The sequence below is a fragment of the Rhinolophus sinicus genome, linkage group LG05 (genome assembly GCF_036562045.2).
Source record: "Rhinolophus sinicus isolate RSC01 linkage group LG05, ASM3656204v1, whole genome shotgun sequence".
Classification (NCBI taxonomy): domain Eukaryota; kingdom Metazoa; phylum Chordata; class Mammalia; order Chiroptera; family Rhinolophidae; genus Rhinolophus; species Rhinolophus sinicus.
Window position 1 is genome coordinate 78,539,268 of NC_133755.1, and position 15,213 is coordinate 78,554,480.

Below are 15,213 nucleotides of genomic sequence, written 5' to 3' on the forward strand. Positions count from 1 at the left end.
ATAAAAACTAATTAAAATAATAAAATAAAAATAAGCGAAACTTGTTACTTGACTCTGTTTCATACTTTTATGATTAATTGGACTTATGCTGTTGTGGAAACAAGAAACATTGTTGTTCCAATTAACAGCCACAGGTAACTCCTTACTTCTTGGATGCATTGTTTTCTGTTTCTGAGATGGACCGTAGGCACCCCTGGCATATCTGATCTTCCTGCCTCTACTTCCTGGGGTCACAACAGATTAGGATTTTTACCTAATTAGCTATTAATGTAAGCATTGTTTCCTTCCATACGCATACTCTCTGAACCAGCTCATTCTTTTGACTCCTTGCTTGTTCCTCTGCTAGTAAATTAAATACTTTGGCATATGTTTAAAACCAATTTGTCTAATACACTTTGTTTTTAGTAAGGAGGAGTCTCCTCTGACTGGGGCTGAGAGAAGCATACTGTAGTCATAGGACTGTAACTACTCAACCATGTCTTTACTAGCCTGCAGAACTAAAAAACTGACTTGCTTAGTAAAATATAGATCCTTCACATTTGTAGAAGATACAAATTCTTTGAAGTGGGAAAATCTCCCAGTATCAATTTTACTTAAGCAACAAAGCCATGAAATAGCAATGGCTCTTAAACCTTTAAGAATATAAAACCTATTGTCTATCAGAGGAGACCCTTTCCCAGGAAACTGCACTTCTGTACATACACTGTAGTTCGCAACAAGAGATTTATTATTTAATGGTCCAGAATCCTGGAGTAAACGCCCCTGGATGAGCCAATATCATACACTACCTGTCTGCTTGCACTGCAGTAAGCTTCTGAATACTGGAATCCTTCAATTCTGCTTCCAATATTTTATCTCTTTTCATCTATTCACTTATTTGTTCAATCATTCATTCTAGACATCTTCTCTCTTTTTTGTCTACTAGGTGCCAGGCGTGGGGATAAACCCAACCAACATAGTCTGCTCTCATAGCACTTGCAGTCTAGTGGATACTTCAACTGCTCTTCCTCAAATAAGTCCTTTGAGAAACCAGTGCAGGGCTCTCTTAAAGCCCTTTCTACATGTCAATGCTGATTTCCTGGTTCAACCCCATTATTTTTTCCACACACAGCCATGGCCACTTCCTCTTCCTGGCCAATAGGAAGATGGCAGGCTGGGAATGAGGCACAGCCTCCCCATACATACACCTTTTTCTTTTCTAGAGACAGGCCTGCTGGGTGGTTCAGGCGATTGGAGCGCCCTGCTCCTAACGCTGAAGGCAGCTGGTTCCATTCCCACATAGGCCAGTGAGCTGCGCCCTCTACAGCTAAGATTGTGAACAACAGCTCTTCCTGGAGCTGGGCTACCTTGAGCAGCAGGAGGTTGGCTGCGCTGCTGCTGCTGCTGCTGGGGGTGGGGTGGGGGGTGTGCCACCGGGCACATAACAGCAGACCAACTGCCTCAGCCAGGGGCAGTTGCATGCAAGCAAGGCTCCTAATACCAGCATGGGCCAGGGAGCTGTGTCCTACACAACTAGACTGAGAAACAACGGCTTGAACCGGAGTGGGGGGCAGAAGAAAGTGGGGGGAAGGAGAAACAGCGGGCAAGTCTCTAAGGCTACATTTTATTATGGAAAATTGTTTTTGTCTTAAAAAAACACAACAACAGGCAATTGACAAGGAAGAATGAGGGAAAATTGAGGTGCCTTATTAGTCACCCTGCACCCTTGCAATTCAATTCATTTGTGAACTGAATAGAAGGAACAGAATTAAATAACCAGATGGGGTACAGAGTTAATATTCCCAACCTTCCCTCTTGGGGGAAAACTGAGGCACAGTAATACTGAGCAAAAGTGGAGGAAGCCACATCGCCAGGTCACTCCCAATGAGACGACTGCAAGGGATAGGGGACAGGACTCCATATGGACTTAGCAAGGCAAATAGAAACCTAGCTTGTAAACCTGGGACTTTGGGGGCTGGGGGGCTGGGAGCTGTAAACAAAGGGGCAGTGACCTAAGGAGCAGCAGGGAGAGGAGCCTGTAGGAGGAGTGGGGGCCAGGCCTCCCAGGGACAGGAGTGCTTAAATCTTGAGAGCCCTGGGGTGGGGGTGATTCAAGGAAGGCTGTAGGGAGAGTGTACTGGGCCCAAGGAGGTGGAGGGGGTGCTCCATCTGCACCTCAGGAAGCTCTGTGCTCCCTGGGACTTGGAGCTCACTCTTGGCTCACCTAGGATGCTTGAGCATGCCTGATGCATTCACACCAGGGACCTTGAGTGAGGGTGGATTTAGGCAGTTGAGTCTGCCCCCAGAAATAGGATGAGAAAAGCAAGTTGGAAGATGTTGATTGAGTTTCCCTGCCAGGCTCATTTTCAGGGTTGTCTGTTCTGAACCGTCTGGGCTCCAGGATCTTCAGTTCTGGGAAGGAGGGAGGTATATGCCTGGGTTGGAAGGGGGTCACCTCCGGCAGGACTCATCTGTGGGAAAGGAGACAATAATGATAGAGAATGAGTGAGGTCCTCTGCTCCCTGCCTCCCCACCCCACTCGCGGAACTGAAGGCCAGTTGGCATAAGGAAGTCTTATAACATCTTCCACATCTTGAGTGCCTGTTACTACCAGTAATGGCAGCCATACTCATATAGCTCATATTCTGTGCCAGGCATTTTTAAAATTCATTTACTCTCACAATAAACCCTAAATGGATTAAATAATTTGATGTCCAGCCATTCCTCTAGGTGCTTCACAAAAATTAGTTAACGCTCTCAACAACTCCAGGAGGTAGTTATCATTAACCCAGTTTCATAAATAACAAACTGAAGCCAAAGGTCAGTTTATTTCCCTGAGGTCACAATCATTAAGAGAAGATAGAATTCAAACTCAGCCTGTCTGACCCAAACCGTGTTTTTAAGCACACTAGAGAGTTCAGAAAGAGCCCTGGTTTGGAAATCTGGAGACCTGATGTGTACTTTGCTTCCCAGGACGTCAGTTTCCCCATCTGTTAAAGGAAAGGGTTAAACTAAAGTTCCTGGCAAGCCCCTTCCAAGTGCCAACATTAAATTCTCCCCTTTTCTCCGGGACCGCAGTGCCAGCTCTGAACACCAGGGGGCGCGCTCGCGCCGGCGGAGCTTCGGCTCACCCACGATCAGGGCCTTGGTGCGCAGCCCGCCCTGGAGCTCGCGCTGCAGTAGCAGCTCTTCCTCATCCTCTTCGTCGTCGGGTTGGGCCACTGAGGAACTGGGGACACTGGGGGTCTCAGGCTCCGGGCCCAGCTCCTCCAGCACCGAGCTCTCGGAGGGGTATTGATACGTAGTCTCTAGGGCTGTCTCGCTGAAGGAGATCTTGAGCTGCGGATGGGAGGGTGGGAGACAAAGGGGGTTGGAGGTGAGAAGTCAGCTCGAGAAAGCCCTCGCAGCAGGTGCCAGGTAAGGTGTCAGGCTGGTTTGGGCATCCCGCTGATTTTGCCCTCTCTGGGATTCACTTTTCCTTTCCATGCTGGCCTTCCAATCCCAGGTTTCCCCTCTTCAATTACATTGTTTCAAAAAACATCAGACTTTGGCCTGCGCTTTGGCGGCAGAAATGAGTAATACAGGACCAAGGTTCCTCCTATTCTTTAGAGTAGGGGAGGCAGAAGGGTAGGTAGAAATTAAATACATGGAAATAAGTCCTGTGATCAGAACTGAGTCTTTGGGCGCCCTGGGGCAATCAGGAAGGCTTCCCAGAGGAGGTGACGTTTGAGTTGGCTGGGCAGGAGAAACTGCCCAAGCAAAAGCAAGGACAAGCATGTTAATTTCCATACCCTCAGCCCCTTGCTGTTCTTGAGAGACCCTGGACACACACCACCTCCTGCTCCTCTCACTCCTTTCCTACAGCTGGAATAGACCCACAGCAAAAGGGTCTAGAGTCTGGGAGGGGAAAGGAGACGAATGGAAAGGCCCAGAGGAAATGAAGATTGTCCCCCAACAGGTAGGGGAAAAAATCAGCCCTTGAGTCCCTGAAAGGTGAAGCTGGGGGAGGTGACAGGGTCAGAGAGGAAAGTCCACGCAAACAGGGTGGAGGTGGAGAGTGAACCAGGAGGGACACGCAGAGATAGAGGCAAAATGCCAGAGGGGATAGAAAATCTTTCGTAAGCGGCCGTCCCAAGAGCAGGCAGTGAGAACCCAGCTGTTCTCACTGCCTTCCTACCCTTCCCCTTTGCCCTCTTAAGCAGCTCAGGGGGAAGGGGCAGGGTGGGATTAACTCTGGGAGCCAAAGCGATTAAGGAGACAAACGTTCCATGTGAAGTACTTGGAAAGGGCCAGATGATCTTCTCAAGCCTTCCCTGGCGTCTGTTTGAGAAACCTGGGGCTGGAGCCCCACATCCCTGAGTCTCTGCATGGACTGGGATATGAGAAGCCTGGAGGGTGTCTGAACAGGCAGTTGCTAACACAGGGGTCCCCACAGGAAGATGGAACTCAGGGATGTATCACTCCTTGGCTCCAAACCCTGCCAATTCTCCCATCTCACTGGGGGCAAAAGCCAGAGCCTGACCAAGGCCTACCGAGTGCTGCCCACATGCCACACCCCCTCCCCTCCTGTGCGGCCTCCTCCACCCCAGCCACACAGGCCCACCTGGGGGCACTCCCACCCCAGGACCTTTGCACTGACTGTTCCCTCTTCCTGGAACACTCTTTCCCCAAATAGCCCCATGGCTCCCTCTCTCCCAATCACCCTATTATAAAGTTGTCATATTCATTCCCCCTCTTCCTGGCCCTCTAGCTTCCACTTATCCCTGTTCTATTTGCTTTCCCATAACCACCTCCTAAACTACCAGAGAACTTATTACCCTTGTGTCTGCTGTCAATAGAAGGATGGCAGTCGCTATACTGGGTAAGGAAGGGTTCATCCAGAATTCAGATGAGGTCCCAACAGAGGACCAATGCTGGGGGAGCAATGTGAGGGGCGCCAAGCCTGTATACAGTCAACCCCAGTCTGTCTGAAACTGCTGATAGAATTGAGTGACAGCAACCAGACCCCTTACATCCCAACTTCTCAAAAGGGACAACGTCTGGTTCTGTTACTGGCAGATTTACCTAAACTTCTGGCAACCCATTTGTTTTCTTTTCATATCCCCTCTCGGGGATATGAAAGCTCCATAGTTTATTAGCCACTCTGAAAAAGGATTCATTTTATTTGCTCTCAGTCCATGTTTGACTTTCCCCTCACCCTGCTCCTCTCCTCAGCAGCCCCCACCCCCCACCCCCAGCTTCTGACTGGGCTTCCTAGGAATGCAGCCTGCATAGATGTGGGGGGAGTACGCAGGGGGTGACTCACTGGCTCCTCTCTCATCAGCTATATAAGGTCACAAGGGGGCAGGAGAGGGGAGGGGCCAGTGTATCAGCCAGAGGGGACTCTGGGGAAGGGCATGAGCTACAGCCCAGCCTCTGGGCTCCGTGGCAGGGCTGGGATTTCTCTGGATACTCTGATGGAATCGCCTGCAAACAGGAGTTATTTAGGGAAGGCTGGTGTGGAGGGGGTGTCCTCCTATCCCTGAGCCAGCGGGTTGGGGCAGAACAGGGACAGCATGCCAGCCCCTCATGAGGTGGTGCTGAGAGAGCAGTGGTCTGAGGGGGGGGGGGCGGTGTCTGGGTCTAGAGAACTCTGTGCTGCTGCCTCCCCAACCCCCACCCCCACAGTGGCTGCTTCCTTCTTCTCTCACCACATCCTGAGCACAGTTCTGGCAGGCCAGGGCCCAGTGTTCCCCACTCAGCACCACCAGCCTTCCGGCCCCCACCCCAGGCTTCCTGTTTGGGCGATCTGCTTCCGGCTCCCTAGCTCCCCAGCTCCCTGACCTAGGTATGGTCACCATCACAGGTCCTGCCCTGCACCCGCATGGCTCCCGGGCTTTTGGTCCCAAACTTCATGCCTCCCTTTGCTCTTTCCTCCCCAAAAGTACAAGCCAACTTAGTAGGAAGTGATTTTTCTGAACACTTCACCCTGGCAGTTCCTGACCTACTTCCTTGCATCAGCCCAATCTGAAGGGGAAAGGGTTAGTAGTAGACACAGGGCTCAGGATGGACTCAGGCATCTTGGCTTGGGGAGGGGAGCTTAAGCTTCTTGTGATGAATTGGGGGATCAAATGACCCTCCCCTCCCCCCCCCAAGCTTAACCTAGGTTTTTGGTTCCTGTGATTTCCCACTAACACTAAAAACAAAAACCTTATCTGAGGACATAACACATGGGATGAAGACTGTAGAGTGGGAAGGGCTTCCCAGCCTCTAGGGAGACATATTAGGTTCAGGGACCTCTCAGAGATTTTCAAGCTGATAATTGATTGGTGTGAAAGGAAGGGACTAGGAAAGGGGTTGGGCCAGGGCTAGGGGAGAAGTCGGCCTGGCAGCTCCCACTTTCCTGCATGGCCTGATTCAGTTCAACCTCTGACCCTCTGCTGGCTTCAGCCCCCACCCTTGTCCTCAACTCCTATTGTACTCCCTGCTCTCAGCAGTGCCTCCAAAGTCACTTCTCTCTTTTTCTACCCCAAGGGGAGGGAGAGGCCAGGGTGGCAGGAAGAGGGGAAAACCGAGTGCAGAGCCAGTTCTGAGGAGGGAGGGGAAGCCCAGGGAGGAAGGCAGGAAGGGAGGGCAGGGGGTATTTTGGAAGAGGAGAAGGCTTTTCTTGTCCCAAGAGAGAAGGGAGCACTGTCTGAGGCAGTGGCCCAGCTGGGGGTGTGCAACCCCGAGGTCACCCACTTCAAATGGCTTCTGTGTGCATCTCTCCCATGGGGCAGACCTGCTCTGTGGACAGCCCTGCTCTATTCCCCATCCCCCTTCCATCCTAGGATGTCCCCACTCAGCTCTGCCCCCTGTTCCTTGGGACTGTGAGAACTTCCTCCACTCACTTCTTCCCCCCATTTTTCCCTAGAACCCCAAAGCCCCCTCTTCCGCCTCCCCAGGCTTCCTGCTCCAACATTCTCTCCTTGGAAGGCGGTAAAGGCTTTCACCCTGGTGACCCTGCCTTCATAGATTCAAGGCTTGGCTTGTCTCCCACCAGATGGGCTGGGTTGGGTCACAGACTCAGAGGAAAGGAAGGAAAGAAATGGGGGGGCGCGGGGGGGCACTCAGAGCCTGAGGGAGTGGAGGGTAAGCAGCCTGAGCACACCCTGAGAGAGACACACCCAGGAACAGCACTAGGTTGCCGGCAGGATCCTTGGGGCTTGGAAATGAATGGAAAAGGAGGGCTACAAGAAGGAAGGGTGTGTGTGCAGAGGAGGAAGGGTGGCAGCAGGAATCAACAAGAATAGAGGAAGACCAGAATACAGGGGTATAAAAAAGACGGAGTCCAGAGGGAACAGACGAGTGGGCTTCTAAGGAGTCTGGCTTGGCTGCTCCCTACCTGTTTGTGGTGCCTTTCAGGGGACCCCTTGACAAGGCAGCTGCGGCTGAGGCGGAGGTAGCCCCCCAGAACCAAGATCTCCTCAGCAGTCGGATACCGCTTCTTCCCAGCCCCAGGGACTGCAGCGTCAGCTGTGGCTGCCGTGGCAGGGGCTGCAGGGGGCACGGACCTCCTGGGGTTGACTGTGAAGGTGTGTCCACTGCGGCGGGGGGCCCCCACCCCTGGCCCTGCCTTCACCCCATAAAACAGGCGGCTCATGAGGGGATCCCCAGGGGACTGGGGGGCAGGTGGGGCTGGGGGTGGGGGAGACAGAGGGGCTGTGGGTGGGGGCCAGAGTTCCACTGCTTCCTCTTCCTGCTGTCTAGAGCCTCCAGTCCCAGCGTCCTCTGGTGGAAGGGGGGAGGGCACAGAGCAGAGGTTCTGCAGGGTTCTCAGAGACCTGCCCGGAGCCTCCGCCTCCTCCTTTTCAGCCTCCCCTTCTCCAGCCTTTGCACCAAGAGGCCTCAGGTGCTTCTCAGCAGACTCTGGAGGGTTTGGCCTCTGAGTTTGAGTCTCTGTGTCCCTGGGTGTCCATTCCCGAACCTTCCCAGAGTGCATGGTCCATGTCCACCCTTCTGCCAGCCTCAAGCCCCTCTCACCATCCTCCATGGTGCTGGGCCTCTGCTCTGCGGCCTGCACTCCTCCAGAGCTGGTATCTGGAGTGTCCCTTGTCAGCGTCTCTGACAGCCCTGTACTCTCTTCTGGGGCCATCCTTGGAACTGGCCTCTCTTTCCTCCCACATTCTTCTGAGCAGTCTTTTCTTTCTTCTCCTGAGCTCAGCTTCCATTCTGATGTCTCCGGTTGTATCGAACTTTGTTCCTGAGACTCTCTGGAGTCAGGCCTCCATTTATGGGCCTCTGTCAGGCCCAACTTCTGGTTGTCAGACTCTGCTGGGCTCAGTCTACTTTCCACCACCTCTTTTCTCCTGGGGCTTTGTTCTCGAGGCTCTGCCAGTCCCAGATTCCGCTCTGGCGTTTCTCCGGGGCTCAGCCTCCATTTCCGTGCTTCTGACAGCATGGAGATCCTGTCTCCAGCCTCTCCTGGGCTCTGCTTCCACTCCTGAGCTTCTGAAGGCCTGGGGCTGGGTTCTTGGGTTCCCCCTACCCCCAGCCTCCTCTCTCTGGCTTCCCTGGGACTGAGCCGCTCTTCCCTCGACTCTCTTCCCTTGGGGCTTGGATCCCGCATGTTCCCAGGACTGGTTCTCCACTCCCGGGCCTCTAAGGGCCCAGGCCTTCTCTCTGCAAGCTCTTCACTCCGCTGCTGCTGCTGCTGCTGCTGCTGCTGCTGCTGCTGCCGCTCCTGCCGAATGAATCGGTTCTGGTGCACTGGCCCGATGGCCTCCAGCAGGACGGCAGACTTGTCTGGGTCTGGAGGTCCAGCCTCTGCAGTCCCAGAGGCAGGACTCGATTCCCCAGAAGACAGACCAAGCTTGGCCCGGCGGCGTTCCAGGAGCCCCCGCTTCCAGGCTGGCATCTGGGATAGGCGCTCCCGCTCAGCCTTCTCCCTGCCCCGAACTGCTGCCTCCTCCTGCCGGCGCCGGGCTAGCAGCTGTAGTTTCCAGTCCGGGATGGTGGCCATGGTCTCTTGGAGGTGATGGTGGGGAGCACTGGGGGCAGAGAACAGGAAGGAGAGGCTCCAGACAGATTCAGGGGGTAAGACTGGTGGTGGGGAGGGAGGAAGTGAAGGGGGGAAGTGGGACACAGAGAAGGACAGGGGAGCTGAGAGTGAGGACAGAGGGAAAGAAGGAGAAGAGGCAAGAGAGAGAAAGGGGAAAACCAAGAAAAAGCTATGGGCCAAATTGATGGGGGCGGGGAGGGGGTGAAGCAGAGGAAGAGTGGAGATTCGGGGCAAAGGGTCAGGAATCAGATTTGGCAGTACACGGTTAATGGGTGTCAGAGACAGTCCCAGGGATGTAAGAAGAGAGAAGGGCGAAAAGAGAAGTTGGTGTGAGGGAGAAGAGAGAAGAGAGGCAGCGGGTGAGGCGGGACAGGTTCAAGCGAGGTGGCCTCACCGCTACCCTGGGGGCAGTGAGAGTGGGGAGGGAGGTCAGGGAATCCCGTCGGTGAGGGGGCAACCGGACCCGAGTGGGTGTCGGGGAGGTGAGGAGGGACGGTGAGTGGGGAGGTCTAGGGGAGCAGGGGAAACGGGGTTCAGAGGGGAAAAGGAGCTCCGCGGGTGCACCCTCGCGCGTCTTGGCGCGGACCCCCGAAATCCGGGCTCCCCTTCCAGTTGGGCTTGGGCTCCGCCTCCCGGCTCCCCCACTTCTCCGCCCCAGGGCGGGCCAGGGGAAATACCCTCCCCCGGGGACTTTCTGAACCCGGGCGCCTGGTCTGCCAGCGCGTTCCCAGAACCCTAACGTCCACCCCCACCCCGGCGCGTCACCACTGCCTGCCTCTCCCACCGGCTGTGCCCCGGACCCAGGAGAGCGTAGGACCAGCTCAACGCCTCTTCTCTCCTGAGCCTTCGCGTCCTGAGCCAGGGTCTCGGCTCTCATGGAACCATGACATTGCCAGCCATCCTGCCCAGCTCTAGTCGCATGGACAGACAATCTCAGCACAAAGAGGAATCAGCCCAAGGTCCGGACCAGGGACCGGAGCGGAGAGACAGCCCCTCACCAAGTCCGAAGCGCCTCTGTCAACTCACACGCTGCGGGGATCCCAGGGGAGGGGGTGCGGAGAAGCCTGGCGTCCGGAGGGAGGCGAGAGGAAGAGGAGGAGAGAGGGATCGAGGGAGATCCGGAGACAGGAGGGAGGGGAAGAGGGGGAGGAGGAGGAGTGAAAGAGGGAGCCGAGGAGGAGGGACGGAGACAGAAATCTGGGGGCCGGGCGGGGGGCGGTGACCGCTTTGTCTGAGGACAATGGGGAGAGGGAAGGGGGCGCGGGGCGGAGCCCGAGGAGGGGGTGGGGCCTCGCTCCCACCGGCCCTGCGCGGGACTCGGATCCCGGCTCCCCTTTTCCCGCCACCACCCGTGGTTCTCAGCTCTCGGCCCCCAGGGTCCCTCACCCCGCTTCCGCCCGGTAGCCCTGGAGAACCCAGGTGTCCAGACACCCACCCCCAGCCCGCCGACCCAGGGCGGCGGCCCGTGACTCAGGCCCCTCGAGGGACTTGGGGAGGAAGCAGCAGCTGCTCGGAGCCGGGCCCGCCCTTCCCATCTCTTGCCGCTCCTCCCCACACTTTGGCCTCCTGGGCCCGCCTTTGTTGCTGCGGGGTCCCGGGCCGCCGCCAGGCAGTGGGGCGCCGGTGGGGAGGAGAGGCGCTCGGAGGCCAACAGCTTTGGAAGCTCGTTTTCCTCCCGGAGACGCTGCCCCCTCTTTTATGCTTTCGTCTCCCATGGGTCCCAAGGTCTGCTTCGGGGAAATTGGGGAATGTGGAGGAAGCGGGGCTAGGATGCTCCGGGAAGATGGGGGTGGGTCCACGGGAGTGGCCGCCGCCCTTGGCCGCCCAGACTAGGCTTTGACGCTCCCAGGCTCAGGGCTCGCTTCCTTCCCAAACTCAGCCCTGCAAGTTTGAGACTGACAAAATGCGCACTATATGTAGAAAAACCAAGCTGAAATTTATTTTCCTCCATTGCGTGTTCCTCGGGAGAACAGGGGGGCCCTTAGTCACCCGAATTATGAGCAGGAGAGTCCTCCCAAGTAGGTTCAAGCACAGAACCCTGGGGCGGGGCCTAAGGAGGTGGAGAGGCCAGCCAGTGGGGATCTAGAGGGACAGCCGCTATTCAAACGTGCAGCTCCTAGGAGGGGAACTGAGACTTGGAGATGATCCCTGAGGTGCAGAGGCAGTACCTGTGCCAGAGGAGTACCTGTGCCAGTCAGGCGGGACTTTTCTCCTTTTGAGGTTGGTGAGGGGGGTGTCAAGCCCCCCCTCAATCTGTGAGGAGACCAGTAAGTTCCCCACCCTTCTTCCTTGACGGTGAGAAGGGCACCTTGGAGTCCAGTGGCTGAGACTCAGAATTTAAGGTATGGAGATGGACCCAGGGAGGGGAGTGGACAGGACAGGTCCTCCTTCAGTCCACAGATTTAAGCCTCTAGTCTAAAGCAGCCAGGGCCTGGATATCAAGGAATTTGAATTCTGAGGGGGGGAGGAAGTACATGTCTTGGAACCAGAATTAGCTCCTCATTTGGCCTCCCCATCCTGGGGCCGGGAGAGCAGGTGGAGCTTTCTTTGCAGCTGGGCCCGGAGGTAGCGGAGGTCTTGCTGGTCAAGTCCGTGAGCTAGGCCCAGGTACAGAGTAAGGAGGAGAGCCAGAAGGAGGCGGTCAGTGCCGAGGGTGGGCACCACCCATAGCACTGTCAGCAGCTCCACACAAACTGGATGGCGCAGGTGGGAGAAGAGTCTCAGAGCCCGGGGAGACTTGAGGGCCAGAGGCTCGCCCAGCCCCAGCACATGGTAGTACACCTAGGAGAGAGAGAACAGCTTAGAAACGGAGTCAAGCTCTTTTTGAAACTTAGCTACCTTTTCCTCCCCTTCCAGGCACCCTCCTGCTATAACTCAGGCCCAGGGACCACTCTTCTGAGTCCTGTGCCCCTGACCCTCATCTCTGGGCCACGAACTTTCCCCAGGCCCAGGAGGCCCATGGTTTTTAGCCTTTGAGGGAGGGCTGAGGGGAGACTATCTTATAAGAAAGGGAGGTAAGGGAGCTGAAAGCAAGAGGAAGGTAGAACAGCATGAGAGGAAGAGAGGAGGAAAATCCTTGGAAAGGAAAGAGGCATTCTAGAAAGGATCAGAGGTCTCAAGTTGGGATCTGGCAACCTCACCTGTTTGAGGCCCATGAGCTCGGCGTAGTCAAAGACGAGAAGGATGCTGAAGATGAGGAGCCAGGAAATGACGTGGAGCACGAAGCACAGGAGGGGCACCCAGGTGGCCCATGGCTCAGCCCGAGCTGCCCACAACACGGGGCCTCTGGGAACAGGCTCCCAGTATCGCATCACCAGCTGGGGAAGGATGAGGGGCTAGGTGTCCCAGCAGCCCATCCTTGAGAGACCAGGACTCAGAAGCTGCCCCACCCCAGGCTGGCCTGCTGCTCTCCCCACCTTGACTATGAACATCACCAAGAAACAGTCACCATGTGGAGGGTGCTGGGTGGGGCCCCAAGTTTGTAAGATGACCTGTCTCTACCAGAAGGACTTACAGAACCAGATGGGGGTGACCAGAGAGGTGCACAAAATAGCCTATGCCAAGCACCCACTGAGAAGACAGATGAGTGCCCACTGGGAAGAGTTCTCCTGGTTCAAAAGAAAGGGTAGGGCTGAAGAGGAGTTAAGGAGAGGATCTTAAACTCAGACAAAGTTGCAGAGGTGAGAATGCACATGGTACAGTTGGGGAATGAGAAGCAGTACATCCTTGTTGATTAAAAAAATAGAGTATGTGCTGTGGAGGAATGGAAGCTGAGATTAGTCCTGAATACCCTCAGTTCTCCTTCAAAATGTTTCCACATTTTATCAGAGGCCAAAAGTCCTCGTCCCTACCATTTAGGTCATCATTCCCAGACTGTTTCCCTTGAGGACTCAGTGCCAGGGCCTCATACCTGCAAGGCCAGGGCAGTACATGCCACGTACAGTGACCTCTGAAGGACCCCAAAGTACCGGGACATCCACACCTTCACTGTCTCAGTCGCCATGAGGCTGTGCTGCCCCACAAATAGTAGCAGGAGCCCCAGATCCCAAGCCAGGGCGGCAAGAATGCTTCTGTCCTGCAAGGCAGCCAGCCATCCCTGGCGGGCATCTAGGGGGAGTTGGAGAAAGAGACAAAAGAACAAGATGGTGGGAAACACCCCTTACCTTCACCTCTTCTTGGGGCCCCAGGCTAGGTCCCTTAATGCTTTCAAGAGCCCTAATGTTTCCTCTTTAGGCTTTGCCCACCTCACTTTCCCATTCCCCGTTCCTTCCCTCTTTCCCGGGCCTCCTTCAGAGCTGGGGAAGATGATTCTGCTGGGTAGTCACAAAGGCATGCAAGAAGCCACCCTTGGATTGCCCCTTATTTCGCTTCTCCAAAGCGCCTTTTTTTTGGCATTCTCTTCTCCATAGTCTTCTCTACAAAGCACTTTCCTTAGCATGCTCTGCTTATCGCCCTTTCCCTCCGCCTCAGTCCTCACTCTCCCGCCTCTCCAAACCGCTAATCCCTGAGTTCCTAATTTAGCCCGCAGGCCTCTCCTGTAGCTTCTCCTAGGCTTTCTTGGTTACAGTTCCTTCTCCCGGACTTCCCCTGTCATTCGTCTACAAGCCCCGCCCCCCTCCCCTCCGGCCCCACCTCCCTCATCCTCCAGCCCTCCCGCTCACCCGGACCACCAGACTCCGGCATCCCTCCAAGAAGTGGCCGAAGGGAGGTAAAACGCACGAACTCCACTCCGGTGCCAAAGGCCAAGATGAAAGACGCGAGAGCGGCAGGGACCAGGAACAGAGCAGAGGCCATGGCGAGAAACTGAGGGGTGGGGAAGGGGGCGGGCTTGGGGTTCCCGCGGCCGCAGGCCCCGCCTCCCGTCTGGGATCCAGCCCAGGAGGGCGGGGTCCTGCGTGCTCACGCCCAGGCTACCCGCCCGCTGCGCGCTGCTTCTGCCACCCGCGGCAGGGCCGAGGCCCGGGTGCCTGTCCCCAGCCTGCCCTCTCCGCGTCACAGAGGGAATGTTAGAATCCCAAGTGAGAGGGGAAAGGACATTGGCTCTGCAGCCACTCACGTGGATTGAATCCCACCTCGGCTGGTTTTCCCATCTAAAATGAAGACAGTTCCTCTCTTGCTGGGTTCTTGGAAACAGCAGCAGAAACCCCCTTTCTTTAACAGCCCCGGCTGGGAAACATAGCCAGAGTCAGAGGTTCTAAAGCCTCAGGGAACACATAATGAACGGCGAGACAACGGCTGAGAACCCAAAGCTCTGAGTCACTTATTACATCTTGTTAGATTGAGAAATGAGCGAGTGTTTTACCACAAAATAATGCTTATTCTGTAACTTATGAAAATGTTGGGTTATTGTTTCTCCACTTGCTAAGAAGGGCAGAGAACTTCTCTGTAACACTAAAAGATTTGTTCTAATAATGCCAAAGGCTGTTGATTTGTAACCATGAGAATAAAAATGTGAAAATATTTGTGGGAGAAAGCTTTACGTATTACAGTTGTAAGCCCTGGCAGTAGGCTACTTTTACCCAAGCTTGTAATTATCTATGACTTTATTCTGCAACCTCATCAGGTGGATTCCCCTTACTACTCAGAAACCACTAAGATCTTCTGAGTTAACACATTTTCCCTACAGACCTGTTTGTAATACAAACATTCATATCCACAAAGCAAAGTAAAAGTAAGGTTTTTGCCATCAGATTGGAAGATCGTGGAGTTAAGGACCTGCTCACAGTAACTATCACCACAGTATGGATCTTACACATCATTAAACTAATTCCCTCAATTTATAGAAAAAACAGGCCCAAAAAGATAAAATTTCCCCAGATGATGATTACAGAGCTGCTAGTCCTGTGGGCTCAGGCAGCGTCTCAGCCTCTCCACATTCCTTCTTCCTCACCAAGGCTCAGCACTCCCACCTCTGAATCAGCGCTATCGTGTACTGTACCAGACATCTTATGTTTCCCTTCCAGAGTCACTCCACCCTGCTTTCTGCTTCACAAAGTTGTTTTGCATGGACTCGTACATCAATGAAAATCAGTTTTTACTGAGGGAGCCCTCTCCAGAATGGGGCCCTCCTCTCATATTTCTGGGCTTAGAGGTTGTCACCACACAGCTGTGGGTACTGCAGTATTTTTTGTGATTTCTCTACACTCTGCCTACTTCTCTGTACTTTTTACTTTATTAAACTCTCCCCAAATTATCCTGATTTATGCCATAGTTTC

The 15,213-nt window shown here is 54.6% G+C and overlaps 2 protein-coding genes across 5 annotated transcripts; both read right to left on the minus strand.

The window, feature by feature from the left end:
- Positions 1-1,589: 1,589 nt before the first annotated feature.
- Positions 1,590-10,711, minus strand: PPP1R18 (protein phosphatase 1 regulatory subunit 18). Of its 2 annotated transcripts, none has more exons than XM_074332632.1 (4): positions 10,025-10,711; positions 7,343-8,987; positions 3,111-3,318; positions 1,590-2,450 (listed from the first exon to the last, which is right to left on the minus strand). In XM_074332632.1, the coding sequence occupies exons 2-4, from the start codon at positions 8,957-8,959 to the stop codon at positions 2,431-2,433; spliced, it is 1,845 nt and encodes a 614-aa protein (XP_074188733.1). In that variant the 5' UTR covers positions 8,960-8,987; positions 10,025-10,711; the 3' UTR covers positions 1,590-2,430. The 2 variants fall into 2 exon arrangements, with proteins under 2 accessions (XP_074188733.1, XP_074188732.1); XM_074332631.1 differs by having other exon boundaries at positions 9,997-10,711.
- A 202-nt stretch (positions 10,712-10,913) lies between these two features.
- On the minus strand, positions 10,914-14,214 carry NRM (nurim). Of its 3 annotated transcripts, XM_019717408.2 has the most exons (4): positions 13,660-14,207; positions 12,909-13,105; positions 12,139-12,315; positions 10,914-11,779 (listed from the first exon to the last, which is right to left on the minus strand). In XM_019717408.2, exons 1-4 carry the CDS (start codon positions 13,790-13,792, stop codon positions 11,498-11,500), a joined length of 789 nt encoding a protein of 262 aa, XP_019572967.1. In that variant the 5' UTR covers positions 13,793-14,207; the 3' UTR covers positions 10,914-11,497. The 3 variants fall into 3 exon arrangements, with proteins under 3 accessions (XP_019572967.1, XP_074188734.1, XP_074188735.1); XM_074332633.1 differs by lacking the exon at positions 12,139-12,315 and having other exon boundaries at positions 13,660-14,211; XM_074332634.1 differs by lacking the exons at positions 12,139-12,315; positions 12,909-13,105 and having other exon boundaries at positions 11,505-11,779; positions 13,660-14,214.
- Between the last annotated feature and the right edge of the window lie 999 nt (positions 14,215-15,213).